Genomic DNA, 16,610 nt, shown 5'->3' on the forward strand with positions numbered 1-16,610 from the left:
AGCTGTAAAAATATAATTTCGTTCACCACTATAAAGTATCTTTATTTGAATCCATTTACTGTGTTATTGCTATAATTAAATGCCTGTGCAATGCCGGGTCATCAGCTAGTCTATATATATAAAATCGGAGGTATGTATGTGTGTATGTATGTGTCGCGATCACGCAAAAATGGCTTGACCGATTTGAACGAAACTTGGTATGCAGATCCCTCACTACCTGGGATGATATGTTCTGGGGGTCTCGCGGCCCACCTGCACACGTGGGCAGAGCTACAAACATAAAATCTGATATCACCCATTCATGTCAATGGAAAAAATGTAAAAAGCTGCCATTCTCACAGTAATTCCAACTACCTGGGGTGATATGTTCTGGGGGTCTCTCGGCCCATCTGCACACGTGGGCGGAGTTACAAGCATAACATCAGATTTCACCCATTCATGTCAATGGAAAAAAAGTAAAAAGCTGCCATTCTCACCGTACTTCAAAACGGCTTGACCGATTTGAACGATACTTGGTATGCAGATCCCTCACTACCTGAGGTGATATGTTCTGGGGGTCTCGCGGCCCACCTGCACACGTGGGCGGAGCTACAAACAGAAAATCAGATTTCACCCATTCATGTCGATGGAAAAAATGTAAACAGCTGCCATTCTCACAGTAAATCAAAAACGGCTTTACCGATTTGAACGAAACTTGGTATGCAACTCCCTCACTACCTAGGGTCAGTGTTCCCTCTAAGCGGGCGGGTGTTGTGAGCAAACTTTTTTCACTGTGAGCTAAAAATATCGGGCGCCAGCAAGTTATGAGCCAAATAAATATGTTGTCAAAGTTGCTGATACATGAGGACGAGGTATTCAAAGGAATTTTAGGCCTACACGCTAAATTAAATAACGTTAAATAATATTTTTAAGAACACAGAAATTGTAGGGATGAAATGATATCTTAATAAATGTTTTACAACAAATGTAGTTATGTCTGTTACATCCATATGTGTAAACTGTAAATTAAAAACAGTCCAGAAGACAATACGTTTGATGCTTTCAATTTCTAGACCAGTGTTTTTCAACCTTTTTTGGGCAAAGGCACACTTGTTTCATGAAAAAAATCACGAGGCACACCACCATTAGAAAATGTTAAAAAATTTAACTCTCTGCCTATATTGACTATATATAAAGTAATTCTCTTGAATAGGAATCAAATAAACACAAAGAAAGTATTTTATAATTACTTTATTATGAAATAAAAATTATAAAAATTATAAAATACTTTATTCAGTGCGAAACCTGGGCCTGTTTGGCTGAACACAAAGCTGATATTCTGGCTGGAATGGAAGAAAGACACACACGTAGCTCTTCGTCAACAGCTCTCAGTCTCTCTCTGTATTTGGTTTTTATAGCATACAAAAATAGACAAATATACCCTCCATCCTTTTTATTAAACCACAATAGCAGTTTTTAGCGCAGGGAGCTGCGCTGAATGCCCAGCACTGCTCTTGACGCTCATAGGCTCCCTGCGCTAAAAACCACTATTGCGGTTTAGTAAAAGGGGACCATATTGTAAAATATAGACAGCAGATATAAATTCAGAACTGTGCATAGTAAGTGAAGGGAAGTTTTCATCTCTGGGAATTTACCCAGTTAACTATTAAGTTATTTGGGCAAATTCCTTTGAAAACTGTGGTAATACTGCCTCCACTTTGCTAAATTTAAAATAAAATCATTTTTCCTACCTTGTCTGGTGATTTCTGGTTGCACTTTCTTCTTCTGACTGTGCATCCAATCTTTCTTCCCTTCTATCAGCCTGTATGCTTTCTCTCCTCCACACCTCATTCCCTCCCCCAACTTTTTCTTCCTCTCTCCCTGACCTTTCTTTCTTTTTTTCTGTTTCTCTTCTTTCCTTCTGTTTCCCTGCCTGCCCCCTTTCTTTCTTTCTCCCAGCCTCCTGTCCAGCAGTAACTCTCTTCCCTTCCTCCCCTCCCAGCAGCATCTCTCCGTCTCCCTCTCCAGTAGCAGCTGTCCCTTTTTTTTCCTTGCCCAGCAGCTTCCCAGATTCCTTTCCCTCCTCCCCTCCCAGAAGCATCTCTCCTTCTTCTCCCTCTCCAGTAGCAGCTGTCCTTTTTTTTCCTGGCCCAGCAGCTTCCCAGATTCCTTTCCCTCCTCCCCTCCCAGAAGCATCTCTCCGTCTCCTTCTCCCTCTCCAGTAGCAGCTGTCCCTTTTTTTCCTAGCCCAGCAGCTTCCCAGATTCCTTTCCCTCCTCCCCTCCCAGAAGCATCTCTCCTTCTTCTCCCTCTCCAGTAGCAGCTGTCCTTTTTTTTCCTGGCCCAGCAGCTTCCCAGATTCCTTTCCCTCCTCCCCTCCCAGAAGCATCTCTCCTTCTTCTCCTTATCCAGTAGCAGCTGTCCCTTTTTTTCCTTGCCCAGCAGCTTCCCAGATTCCTTTCCCTCCTCCCCTCCCAGAAGCATCTCTCCTTCTTCTCCCTCTCCAGTAGCAGCTGTCCTTTTTTTTCCTGGCCCAGCAGCTTCCCAGATTCCTTTCCCTCCTCCCCTCCCAGATGCATCTCTCCTTCTCCTTCTCCCTCTCCAGTAGCAGCTGTCCCTTTTTTTTCCTGGCCCAGCAGCTTCCCAGATTCCTTTCCCTCCTCCCCTCCCAGAAGCATCTCTCCTTCTCCCTTTCCAGTAGCAGCTGTCCCTTTTTTCCCCTGCCCAGCAGCTTCCCAGACTGATAGTGGTTTTCTCCCCTCCCAGCAGCTCTTCTTACTTCCAAGCGCAGCGATTCACGAAGGCAGCCTCGGGTCCTTTGTTGTGTCGCGCCGCCTCTGAGGAAAGAGGAAGTTGCATCATCAGAGGCAGCCGCGACTCAGCAAAAGCCCCGAGGCTGCCTTCGTGAATCGCTGCGCTGGGAAGTAAAGGAGAGCTGCAGAGAGGGGAGAAAGCCACTGTCGGAGGCTCCCCAAGATCTCTCCGGCCCAGCGCACGCTTCCGATGCTGATCTTGCAGAAGTTCAAATGAGTCAATCTTGCCGGTCCTGCGCTGTGACGAGAAACTTGTGCGCTGCGACCTAATATGTTGTGCGCCAGCGCACGCCAGCGCAGCTTAGCGGGAACACTGCCTAGGGTGATATGTTCTGGGGCTCTCGCGGCCCACCTGCACACGTGGGCGGAGCTACAAACATAAAATCAGATTTCACCCATTCATGTCAATGGAAAAAATGTAAAACGCTGCCATTCTCACAGTAATCCCAACTACCTGGGGTGATATGTTCTGGGAGTCTCTCGGCCCACCTGCACACTTGGGCGGAGCTACATACAGAACATCAGATTTCACCCATTCATGTCAATGGAAAAAAAGTAAAAAGCTGCCATTCTCACAGTACTTCAAAAACGGCTTGACCGATTTGAATGAAACTTGGTATACAGATCCCTCACTACCTGGGGTGATATGTTCTTGGGGTCTCGCTGCCTACCTGCACACGTGGGCGGAGCTACAAACAGAAAATCATATTTCACCCATTCATGTCAATGGAAAAAATGTATAGCAAAAAAACCCGGAAAAGTGAAAAATCAATAATGTTATAGCAAACACTTTCACTAGAAATATGAATAGGATGTCATGAAAAGTCAGTGCTGCTATAGTTCCAATTAAGGGAGTTTCAAATCGCTGGAGGAAAAAGCCTCAGATAGGAACCCTTCCACCACCACAATGGTGGTCCAAGGTGGTCGGGCGAACACCTCACTGGCAAAAAACCTCCAGACCAGCTCCCAACAATAGTGAACTTAAAGCAGGACTATGGTGTAAAGAAAGAGGAAAATTTCCACTTATCAATAGGTTGATCGGTACACCTCACATCTCTGCTGCCTCAGGGTGTATAGCAATCCGATCACACTTTAAACTGGACGCAAACCGCATCTCAAGATCAAAAGAATGGAAAAAATGTACACAGCTGCCATTCTCACAGTAAATAATAAACGGCTTGACCGATTTGATCGAAACTTGGTATGCAGATCCCTCACTACCTGGGGTGATATGTTCTGGGGGTCTCTTCACCCAAGAATTTATATGTTCTTGCTGCTGGAGTTGAAACTAAAAATGTTGTTTATAATCAAGTTTTGTGTTTGTTGTATTGTATTCATTTTGTCAAATATTTCACATTATAATTTGAATATTGTACTTTTTATAAAGCTGTAAAAATATAATTTCATTCACCACTTTAAAGTATCTTTATTTGAATCCATTTACTGTGTTATTGCTATAATTAAATACCCGTGCAACGCCGGGTCATCAGCTAGTGATTTATAAAGTAGAGGTTTAGCTTAATGGTTAGTACAGCATTCTAAGAACCAAGGAAAATGGCATTAGTTTCTATTGTTGTTCCTTGTAAGTTTGGGTAAATCACTTAATTCTCCATTGTCAAAGGTACAAAATAAGCATCTATATACAATATATAATATAAACCACTTTGATTATAACCACAGAATAGCAGCATATCAAGTCCCTTCTCCTTTTGAAGAAATTATCGCTTTTTAAAACCCTGTTAAGCTATCATATATTCTCAGATATAAACAGAGGTAACCTTTTTCCTCCCCAAAAAGGAGGAAAAAAGGTTGACTTGAATATAAACCGTGTGTGTGTTAATATTCAAGTGTAGTGCCTTGCCTTGCCCTGCCCTGCCAGGCTCTGCACCCTGTTCCCCCTCCCTCGCTGCTCTGCACAGTAGAGCAACCAAAAATCACTACCATGTACAGTGTTCTCCCCAGAAATTTTTTCCAGCCGGGTGGCATGAAAAAGTTGCCGGATGGGGCGGGATGGGGAAATTTGGTGGTGGGGAAAATTAACCCCCTCTTTTACTAAGGTGCGCTAGCATTTTTAGCGCGCGCAAACCCCTGCGCTACATGGGAAAACTAGCGCTAACTCAATGCTAGCATTAGCATCTAGCGCGCATGGTAATTCCTCCGCGCGCTAAGCGCACACTAAAACCACTATCGTAACTTAGTAAAAGGAGCCCTAATTGTATACTGTTTTTATTAGTTAATTATTATTATTATTTTCCAATGCTCAATATGACTTCCTTTTTTTAAGGTTTGACACTTGTGCCAGAATATTTTTACTAAATTTAAGAAGTATTTACCCTCTTTCAAATGGTATAGAGGTTTAAAAAAGGGAAAGGCATTAATGAAATCATTAGGTTCAATTTAGCCATTTATTTCTGCATGAATTTAAACAACTAAAAAACAAGATAAATATAGCTCATCCAGTCATACAAGAAATGGCTCTACAGCAGGGGTGCCCACACTTTTTGGGCTTGCGAGCTACTTTTAAAATGACCAAGTCAAAATGATCTACAAACAATAAAATTAAAAAAAAACACAAAGCACACTGTACGCAGAGAAAATGTTAATTATCATTTATATTCCGCGGGTTTTCAAAGAGGTCAAGGCAGACGATTCTATGCAATGTCACCTCAGGAACAACTATACAAAAATAGACAAATATACCCCTCCCTTTTTACTAAATCGCAATACTGGTTTTTAGAGCAGGGAGATGCACTGAATGTCCTGCGCTGCTCTCGATGCTCCCTGCGCTAAAAACCGCTATTACGGTTTAGTAAAAGGGGGCCATAGTGCAAAATATAGACAGCAGATATAAATTCTTAAAACAGACACATTTTGATCACTAAACTGAAAATAAAATCATTTTTCCTACCTTTTTGTATGGTGATTTCATAAGTCTCTGTTTGCACTTCCTTCTTCTGACTATAAATCCAATATTTTTTTCTTTCTGCCCCTCCCCTTTTCTTTCTGTCTCTCTTTCTTTCTCTCTCCCCCTGCCCCCCCCAAGCATTCGCGCCAATTTCTCCACTTCCCCGATTCTTACCCTATCCCCTAAGCCTCCATGCCGATTTCTCCCTGCTTCCACGAGCCAGACCAGGAATGTACAAGCGCCGGACTCACAAGACTTCACCTCTGATGTCAATTCTTACGTCGGAGAGGAAATTCCAGGCCAGCCAGGCAGCGATTGGCTGGCCCAGAACTTCCTCTCTAACATCAGAATTGACATCGGAGGTGAAGTCTTGTGAGTCCGGCGCTTGTACGTGCCTGGCCTGGCTCAGGGAGACAGGAAGAAAAAGATTGCCAAGGCAATGTGATCGACTCACATCGCCTTTGCGATCTACTGGTCGATCGCACTCGACCATTTGGGCACCCCTGCTGTTATGGTATCCTGTCCTGACCTGAGAAAAGGGGTTTAGTCCCCAAAAAACTGCCTTATTTCCATTTCCTATTTATAAACTTTAATCAATAGATACAATACTACTTGATTCTACGTAAAGCAACAAAAAATATTTTTTCTACCTTTTGTCATTTCTGCTTTAATCATCTTGTCTTCACTCTTCTTTCTAGCCAGCATCTGTCCGCTCTGTCTTCCATGCAGCATCAGCCCCTTCCATCCACTGTCCGCCCTCTCCCCGTTACATATGGCATCTTCCCTCTTTTTATGCTCCTTCAATAAACTGTTTATCCTGTGCCCCTTCTCTTCTCCTTTGTACATGATTGATTTCAGCTCTGCCACCTCTCCATTTTTCTCTCTCTGTCAACACCCTGTCCCCTATGCTCTGGCAACTCTCTCTTCTTCTTTCTTTCCTTCACACCCCACAGTCTGGTATCTTCCCTTCCCTGATTCTCTGGCATCTCACTTCTTTCCTTTTCTTCCATTTCTCCCTCCCCCTCCATGCTCTGACATCTTCTCCTTCCTTTTCCCTTGGTCTGGCATACTTTTCTCCTTCCCTCCAATCCCTGGCATCTCGTTTCATTCCCTCCCTCATCTTCTTTCTCCCTCCAGTTGGGTGCAGCAAGTCTCTCCCCCTCTGCTCCCTTTCCTCCTTCTGTCACCCAAGGCCTGGCGTCATGAACTTCTTCAAGCAGCAGCATTCACAATTTGCTGCTGTTGCCAATTCTTCTCTGTCGGGTCCTGCCTTCATAGAAACAGAAGTAGGCAGGACCCGGCAGAGAGGAAGGCCTGAAGCTGGAAACAGCAGTGAATTGTAAATGCGGTTGCTAGCCGAAGAAGTTCATGACGCCAGGCCAAGCACCCGGGGCAGACTGCTACTCTCCCCCCCACGACTCTCCTATCTCTCTCTCCCTCCCATCATGAAACTCTAAACAGCTCTGCTCTACTCTAAAGCAGGCTGCTTCAGGGCTTTCTCCTGCCGTGATTCCCTCTGGCACGTCACTGATGAGGGAAGGAGGGAGAGATAGGAGGGTCGGATTGGGTTGGGGGGTGCGCCCGGGATGATGATGAGGCTGCTGCTGTTGCCAGCAAATCCAGCAAGGGTGAGGCCCCAAAGCACAGCACTGGCGGGCCCCCCTGACCATTTCAGGCCCTAGGCCTGTGCCTACTGGGCCTATCCTTTAATCTGGCCCTGCTTCCCCCCCCCATATGCCCTGACATCTCTCTCTTCCACTCCATGGTATGGTATCTCCTTTCCCTCCCTCCCATGGTCTTTGCATCTCTTTCCTCCTTTTCCTTCTCCCTCCTTCCCTCTCTCTCCCCAATTGGATGCAGCAGCATTTCTCTTTCCCTCCCCCATTGGGTACAGCAGTATCATCAGCATTTCTCTTTCCTCCCCCCAATTTGGTACAGCAGAAGCAGCATTTCTCTTCTCCCTCCCCCCTAATTGGGTGCAGCAGCATGACTCTTCCCCCTCCCCTATTGGGTACAGCAGTAGCATCATCAGCATTTCTCTTACCCCCCCCCCCAATTGGGTACAGCAGAAGCACCAGCATTTCTCTTCCTCCCTCCCCCTCTAATTGGGTACAGCATTATTTCTCCTCCCATTCACCCCCTCCCCCCCGTCTCACACACCCGGCAGATTCGCTACAGACAAAGGCAAGTTGCAAGTTTCCCTTGTCGCTGACCTATCTCCCAAAGGTCAGCGACAGAGGGAAGCTTACAACATACTGCTCTTGCTTACTTCGGGCCTTTCTCGTTGCCGGGTCCTGCCTTCGCGGAAACAGAAAGTAGGCAGGACCCGGCAGCGAAAAAGGCCCGAAGTAAGCAAGAGCAAGTAAGCTTCCCTCCGTGGCTGGCCTATCTCCCGCATGCTCCGGGGCTCTGATGGTCCGTGCCGGCTTCTCTTCCCTACTCCCCCCCCCCCCCGACGTAACTTCCGGTTTCGGAGGGAAGCCGGGTTTGAGTTGCTTGCTGGGTTTTGTTTTGTTTAAAGCCCGGCGGGAGTCTTTTGGCGACTCTTCAGGCTGCGCATTAAGCAATGGTGGCAGCAGGATTCTGCAGATGACAGCCAGGCGGTAATCTAAATTTGCTGGGCGGAGCGCCCGGCTGAAAAGCGCTGGGGAGAACACTGCATGTAGTTCCATCTTCCTGGAATGAAATAAAATCCCACCAAAATCTGACTGATTTTAATATAAGGTAAATGTTTAAATCATACAAGAGAGCATGCACACACACAATCCAAACCAAGCCATTGGTTTTTGCCCATATATTAGGCTTCCTCAGGAATAACTTGTGAAATGTTCTCTAGGATGTTTCTATTTAAAATAGGGGGCCCATATTCTATAAATGGCACTATCATTGTGTGCCTTCCTCCCCTTCACTTTCCACCCCTTTATTTTTATTTTCGAATCTCAATGTATTTATTAACTTACCATGCCCCTCCTCACATCTTGTCTCCAATATGTCAGTCTGTCATGCTCCTTTCTTTATTATTTTTTTACGATTATTTTAATTTAACAATTTTGTTTTACTTTTAATCTTTTTTAGACTGATTCCATTGTAAACCATTTAGGTACTTTTTTAGACTGATTCCATTGTAAACATTTGATTAACGGTATATTAAAGAATAAAGAAATTTGGATAACCTAGACTCATCTTGCAATCAGGTCTGAAGGGGAACAAAAGATTTCATGAATCCAGTTGAGATTTATTTTTTTTTTTTTTTTGGTGCTTGGTCTTCTCTTTCCTGTCCTGATTGGGCCTCTGCTTGGCTGCAGGGCAGGATTAATTCATTGAGGGCCCATAGGCACACAAGTACACTGGGCCCCCCTGCCCCACCCCACCCCACCATTTGCCCAGGCGGAAACAGGAAGCTGCATCAGAGGGAAGCTTTGGGCAAGCAGCACTGCTTGCACAATTACAGTTCCTCTTGCCTTTCTTACCCACGTTGCTTGCTTGTCTTACTTTCCGTCGATGGGGGGGGGGGGGGGGGCGCATTGCCAATCGATATTGGAGGGACCCATCGCCATTTGGAAAAAACAATGTTGATGCCCTCCTTCATCGGGCCCCCCTGACCATTTCAGGCCCTAGGCACGTGCCTACTTGGCCTATTGGTTAATCCTGCCCTGCTTGGCTGGATTGTTTTATCACAAGCTTCAATGTAAGGTGAGGGAACTTGAACGGCAAAATTCCCACACACAACTCTTGCATGACCTCTGACAGAAAACATGTCATGTTAGACATCTGCCTCTTTTTTGATACCTGTCTGCTGTCTGCTTCTTCCAAGTGCTAACTGAAAAGTAGCATGAAGGAGCCAATGAAGAGGTGTAGAAGTGTGAAGAGGTGGCCCAGTTCCTATGGTAACCAATCCATTTGTGGCGCAATATGTGATTGGACTTCCAGATTCTGCCTCTCATAGAGTGAGGGTTAGGTAAATGTCGTAAAGAGGGAATTAATGAGCAGAGCTTCTGGCAATGACCTAATGGGTCAGGTAAGTAGAACTAAGTTCACACAGACCCCCCCCTCCCCCTCCCCTGGTCAGGTTCATCTTTTAATTACCAACCCTGCACATCTAGGGGTCTGTTGACTTGTGTTTGGCAGGAAACCTATTTCAGAATAATGAGCCATAACAAGGCAATTATATGATATTTAACTAAAACATTTTATTCAAGCTGAACTTTATAAATGTGCCACATTTTAGACATGTCTACACTATTGCTATTCTTTAGTTAAAGCTGGACAAATTAAGATACAGCAAGTATCAAATGACTTGCCCAGTATCCCAAGGAAAGTTAATAACAGCGCTGTAAAGGATGATCACCTCTGACTACCCTTGGCACTTTCTTGGGGGTGCTGGGGTGGAGCTGGAAGCTCTCCAGTTACTCCTGATATTCAATGCCTGTACGTGAATAAATAGCACTCCTAACTTGCAGTAAATGACTTCTGATGGGAGATGTGATAGAAGTTTATAAAATACTGAGAGGAGCGGAACTGGAAGGCATGAACAGCTTGTTTGTTCTTTCCAAACATACGAGGAATAGGGGGGGCACACAAGGAAGCTATTAAGTAGTGAATTTAAAACAAATCAGAGAAAATATTTCTTCACTCAATATGTACCGGTAATTAAACTCTGGAATTCACTTCAAGAAAGAAATGAAACCCATACTCTTCCAAAAAAACACGTTAAACCTATCCAGCACAACAATCCCAACCCAATATCCAACACTCTATAAACCCTTAGTACTCTCTGATTTTCCTAGTTACCAAACATTATCTAAAACCCATAATTCTCCCTTAAAATTTTATCTCATCGTTTAATCTATTACTTCAAGGTTGAAATGTAATTCTTGTTTTTAGTGTGGATGTAATCCGCCTTGAACCGCAAGGTAATGGCGGAATAGAAATCAGTAATGTAATGTAATTCATTGACAGAGAACGCAGTAAAAGCAGCTACCGTACATACTCAAATATAAACCAAGATTTTGGGGTTCAAAAATGGCCCAAAAATGGGGGGGATCTCAGTTTATATTCAGATCAGCGCTGACCCGTCCCCTTCCCGAACCTGTTTGCAGGCTTCTGCCGGGCCTGGCTTGAGACCTGGTGATCCAGCGGAGACCAGGATCCCTCCCGCTTCCTGTCCCAACTGATTCTAATTATTTTTATCTCCCTTCCACCTCCCCTGTGTACCTTAAGTATCCATAGTGATCCAGCGGTGAATCGCGGCAGGAGCGACCTTCCTTCGCTCCTGTCCATGCAGAACCATTAGCTAATTGACTGCCGTGAGTTCTCACGGGACTGTAACTAGAGGGAGGAGGGAAGTGTGCAGAACCTGGCAGGAAGGGAGGGATGCTGGGTGCAGAGACTGGCAGGGGAGGGAGGGAGTGAGGGAGCTGGATGCAAAGCTTGGCAGAATATGGCCCCCCCCCCCCATTTTGAATAGAAACTTCCTAGAACATTTGACAAGTTATTATTCCTGAGGAAGCCTAATATATGGGCAAAAAACAATAGCTCGGTTTGGATTGTGTGTGTGTGTGTGTATGTTCTATTGTATGATTGAAACATTTACCTTAAATTATAATCAGTCAAATTTTTTTTTGGGGGGGGAGATTTTATTTCATTCCAGGAAGATGGAACTACATGGTAGTGATTTTTGGCTTGAGCTTGACACCATCAGAAATTTCATTTTAGGTTTAAGAATGCATTTTGAAAATTCACCCATTATAAACGTCATTAATTGTACTTCAAGATAAAGTCAATTCTATTAATGGTGAATTCTATGACTATTATGCTAACTAGACAATTACAGGATAAAGCGGATTGTATTCAGTTTTGCTTTGGCAAGAATTTCTCAGCATATAAGAAAGGTATAACTGCGTTAAGGATAAAAAGAAGGCAGAAGTGCTTTCTTTGACTAGTCTAAGTGCTACATGTCTACTGGGATGTCCTAATGCTGTATATAAAGGACGGTTGCTTTCAGAATAATAACATAGCTGCAGGACTGTTGGCACAGGCCAGCATATTATTGCCTTTCCATGAAAGTCGGTCTGTAAAAGCAGTTATTACTCTGGCACAATTCTGAGCAACAAAACTGAAAATTCTGTTTTGCATAGGATTCCCCCCATTATAAAATCTGAAATGCCTTCCTGCCTTTTTCTTTCTCAGATTGATTGATTTAAAAGATTTCTAACCCGCTTATACCTAAGCGGCTTACAACAGTACAATCATAATAATAAGACATACATACAAGTAACATACAATAATGTCTATCTCCATACAATTCATTCATTTAAACACCTCCCCATCCAATAATGTTAATATCTCCAGCCTCAGTTCCCTCTTTCACTCCAACTGAAGTTTTGTTTCCCTCTAAATCCCTCAAAATATATACCACTTGAAAAACAATAATAGTATTACCATAGACTATATAGAGCTATGTTCATTTGTTGATTTAGCCAATAGCTTAGTAATTAAAAGGAAGAAAAGACTTCAAGTGCTCATAGAAGTCATTTAGAAATTTTTAGTAATTAAAAGGGGAAAAAGACTTCAAGTGCTACTCATTGATAAGAAAACAAAAATTTATTTGGAAGAACAAGAAAAATCAACTCCTTTCCTTTTTTCCCCTCCCTCCCTCCCTTCTCGATGGTCTGGCATCTCAGTCTCCTTCCCTTCTCCCCTCCCCCATACCCTGGTAGCTCTCGCCTCACCTTCCCTTCCATCTCTCCCTCCCCCTCCATGCTCTGGCATCTTCTCTCCTTCCTTTCGCTCCCTCCCTCCCTTCCCAATGGTCTGGAATCTGTCTTCTTCCCTTATGGTATGCACCTGGGATGAACCTCCCCTCCTTTCAGAAGTCAAAACCTCCTTCTTCAGGTCAGTACAGTATACTGCTGTGGGTATCCTGTTCTAACCTAAGGAAGAAGGTTTTGTTCTCCGAAAGTTAGTAAAAAATTAGTCAAATAAAAATAGTAATTGTCATTCATAGATACCTCATTTATTTCATTTGCTCTAAGTAGGGTAAGAAAAGTAATATGGGGAAGTAACCTAGTGGTTAGAGCAGCAGGCCAAATGCCATGTCTGAAACACTACTTCTCCAAGTTTCCAAGTTTATTCGTCACTTGATATACCGTTTATTAAAAAAAAATACCTAAATGGTTTACATTTGTATAATATGCTTCAAATAGAAACAAACAAAAAAAAAATACAATGTCATTTGAAAGAAAAAATAAAATTTGAAGAGGAGAACATGTATCGACAAAGACGGACTGGAACGGAAGGGATGATGGGGGGAGGGAAGGCAAAAAAATACATCAAAGTCAAAAAGGAAAAAAAAGAGGGGAGGGACAAAGAACAGGAAGGGGAGAACAGTAGGGAAGGGGTTCACTTCTAGAGAAGCGTTTATCATTCTTCGCTTGCATAATGTGTATTCTTTTTTCCTGAGTTATTGTGATAGACTATTTCTCGGCTAAAATATTAGAAGATTTCAAGTGATCCTGTCTTTAAATTCCTGAGGTTTAATTGTTCGCTTCATTGCTAAATGTCTGGGGGGTTTTTACTATTTGTTTTTATATGTAGGCTTAGCCAAGCCCATGGGGCTTGTGGAAGGTCCTGGAGGACTGGGCCAAGGAGGCATGGCAGCAACTCTGAGAGATGACAGCCATGAATCTGAGAACAAGTATGAAGATTATGGGTACAACGCACAGCTCAGTGACAGGATATCCCTGGACAGATCCATTCCTGACTACAGGCCAAAAAAGTAAGTTAGATCTTTGTATTGCTAGAAATGTCAGTTGCTTGCCCAGTATTTTGCTAAAATGGAGATTACTGATTACCAACTGCCTAAGATGATTAAAGTTGTTTCCACTGTAGCAGGGACAAAGTAACTAAGGAGTCAGAAAAACAATTTGAAATATAAACAAGAGAGACTGACTCTATTATGTTAGCACAACCCAAGAGCAGGACCTGCTATGCAAAAATATGCAAAAATATGGCTCAGAAAAATGTAACTCTAAAGAGGGAGAAGCAACCCCCTCTTAAGACAAGAGTTTTATCTTTTAATCATTGCTTAATAAATGCAAAGACAAGTCCCACTTAAGGGTGTGAGTTGTAAAAAACTGGATGAATATCTTAATGTGTATATTCAAAAAACTTCTGAATAATTTCAAATCTTGCATTCGGGTTGACACTAGACACTTTTGCAATCAAAAAGGTTGAAAAAATAAAGGTACTTATCAGGGTCCCGACGCGGCCCCGTTTCAGTATCTGCCTCAGGAGACCCCGTCTGGTAACTGCTAGAAAGGGTAACAACCATGAAAAAATTCCAAAAAGTGTCTGAAATGCAAAGACAAACATTTTAAAATGCAATAGATGTGGACTGAAACATTCAAAAGCCACAACCCATGCACATTTCATAAAAAACTTGTGGCTAACCTTAAGGACAGGAGCAAAATGCAGTACATACCGTTCTAGAAATGAAACATCTCTGTGCAACACAGAACGCCGGCAACCGCCGCGGTATTTAAACCGGCAAAAAGGCGGGAAACCGAACGTGCAGAACGTCATGACGTCACAATAATGCTGAATCGGACAAAAAACTTCAAAAATACATCACGAGTGCCAGACATGATCAGAGGAACGCTGCCCACTCGATCTCATTATTGAGACCATTTGGATGAAGGGTGTTAAGATCATAGATCCATTTTTGTTCCTTTCTCCATAATGCACGAGCTGTGTCTCCCCCCCGGGTATTACTGTAATGATCCAAAACTGTAAATCTCAGATCTGTTATGGCATGATGTGTCATTTGCCATTGTTGTACAAGGGGGGCTTCCTGCACTGCAGTGCGTATACGGCTCATATGTTCACCAATCCGATGTTTCAAGCTGCGGGTAGTGTTCCCCACATAAACAAGCTGGCACGGGCAGGATATGGCATAAATGACATGATGGGAATCACAGTTAGTGGCATGCTGAGTATACTTGCGTCGGGAAGGCAGTGACATTTGTTGAATGGTAACACTGAACTGACAATATTTACAATGGCCACATGGTGAATGCTGACCTCCAGTACAGTTAGAAGCTGCAGAACTCAAAAATTGTGAGTGAGTAAGTTGTTGTTTTAAGTTGAGAGGTTTGGAAAAAGCAAATCTCGGAGCTTCTTGAAAAACCTCATGATACTGTAAAATAGGCCAATGCTGTTTAATGATTTTCTTGATTTGAAAGGCATGAGTCGAATAAGGCAAAACACACACCAATGGGTTGACATCAATTTTTTGTTGTGGTTGCAACAGTAGCGATCTATTAGCATATAACCCACGTTTGTAGGCTTTCTTAAGCACAGACGAAGGATAGCCTTTTGCTAAAAATCTGTATTTCAGTTCATCCGCCTTATACACATATTCCTCCACCGTAGAACACAGTCTGCGGAGACGTAAAAATTGTCCCGTGGGTATGTTGTTTCTCAAGTGTTTGGGATGAAAGCTATCATATTGCAACAAATTGTTTCTGTCAGTGGGTTTGCGAAAAATTGAGGTCTTAAACTGTCCATTAATAAGTGTGATGAAAATGTCCAAAAAAGCGACCTGATGATAGTCCATGGTCATAGTAAATTGTAGATTACAGTCGCAGCTATTGAGCCATTCACAAAAGCACATTAAGTCCTCAGAAGTACCAATCCAAACAGCCAACACGTCATCAATGTATCTCTTCCAAAACAGAAAAAACTTCCAATACTCAGAAGGATACAGAAACTTGCTTTCAAACTGGGAAACATAAAGGCAGGCTATAGAAGGGGCCATTTTAGACCCCATGGCTGTGCCTTTGATTTGTTGATAAAACTCCAAATCGAACTGAAAATAGTTCATGCTAAGAGCGATTTGAGCCAAATCAAGCAACAACTGTACCCTGGTGATGGACAAACCTTGAGCTAATAACTCCACTCTAATAACCTCAAGGGCTTCTTTCTGAGGGATATTAGTATATAGGGCGGAGATATCAAAAGTCAGTAATATGGCATGTGTAGGTATGTTTTGGAGAGAAGACAAAAACTGAATCATACTGGTGGAATCTAGAACATAAGACGGGGCCAACGGTACCCTGTCTTTAAGATGTAAGTCTAGAAAAGCAGATAAAGGTTCTAAAAGGGAACCTATTCCTGAGACTATTGGTCTCCCTGGTGGGCTAGACAATGACTTGTGAATTTTAGGAATGAAATAAATAACTGGAATGCGAGGATGTTTGCATTGTAAATACCTAAATTCCTTATCAGTAATGACTCTTGATTCCAAAGCCTGTAATAACACATGAGAAATAACATCTTGAATGGATTGTGTGGGATCATTTTGTAACAGAGAATAGTATGTGGAGTCACTTAATTGTCGTTGTGCCTCTCGGACGTAATCACTAGTGTCTTGAATAACTATTCCTCCACCTTTATCTGCTGAATGGATGACAATGTCAGTGTCAGATGCTAAAGACTTAACTGCTGCTAGCTGTTGTCTAGATAAGTTGAAACGTGTATGAACAGGACCAATTTCCAGTTGTTCTATGTCTCTTAATATCAAATCTTCAAAAGTCTGAATATGTGGGTCAACTACCCCAGGAGGACACCACGAGGATTTCATGTGTAATACTGGTCCAGCATTTGGAGATGAATCCACAGGACCAACAGAAACATCTTCTGTAAAGAAGAACTTTTTAAGCTTACAAGATCTTATAAATTTGAACATGGCCACTCTAGTATCAAAGGCCATGTACCGACTGGTAGGAACGAAGGACAAACCTTTATTAAGAACAGATATCTCTAAGGGAGATAGCTCACGATGGGAAAGGTTGAAAATATTAGACGTCAGGGTTGCGTCCGAGGAGGTTTGGATCTTACCGGCCTTTTGTTGG

The 16,610-nt window shown here is 43.1% G+C and overlaps 1 protein-coding gene across 1 annotated transcript in view; it reads left to right on the plus strand.

Annotated features, from left to right (window-relative positions):
- Positions 1 to 16,610, plus strand: part of GALNT9 (polypeptide N-acetylgalactosaminyltransferase 9) — a 331,969-nt gene that overhangs the window by 63,212 nt on the left and 252,147 nt on the right. The window contains exon 2 of the mRNA XM_033953956.1: positions 13,294 to 13,474. Within this exon, the coding sequence (XP_033809847.1) occupies positions 13,294 to 13,474 (181 nt within the window). The remainder of the gene's footprint in view (positions 1 to 13,293; positions 13,475 to 16,610) is intronic.

The sequence above is a fragment of the Geotrypetes seraphini genome, chromosome 8, assembly GCF_902459505.1.
Source record: "Geotrypetes seraphini chromosome 8, aGeoSer1.1, whole genome shotgun sequence".
Taxonomy (NCBI): Eukaryota; Metazoa; Chordata; class Amphibia; order Gymnophiona; family Dermophiidae; genus Geotrypetes; species Geotrypetes seraphini.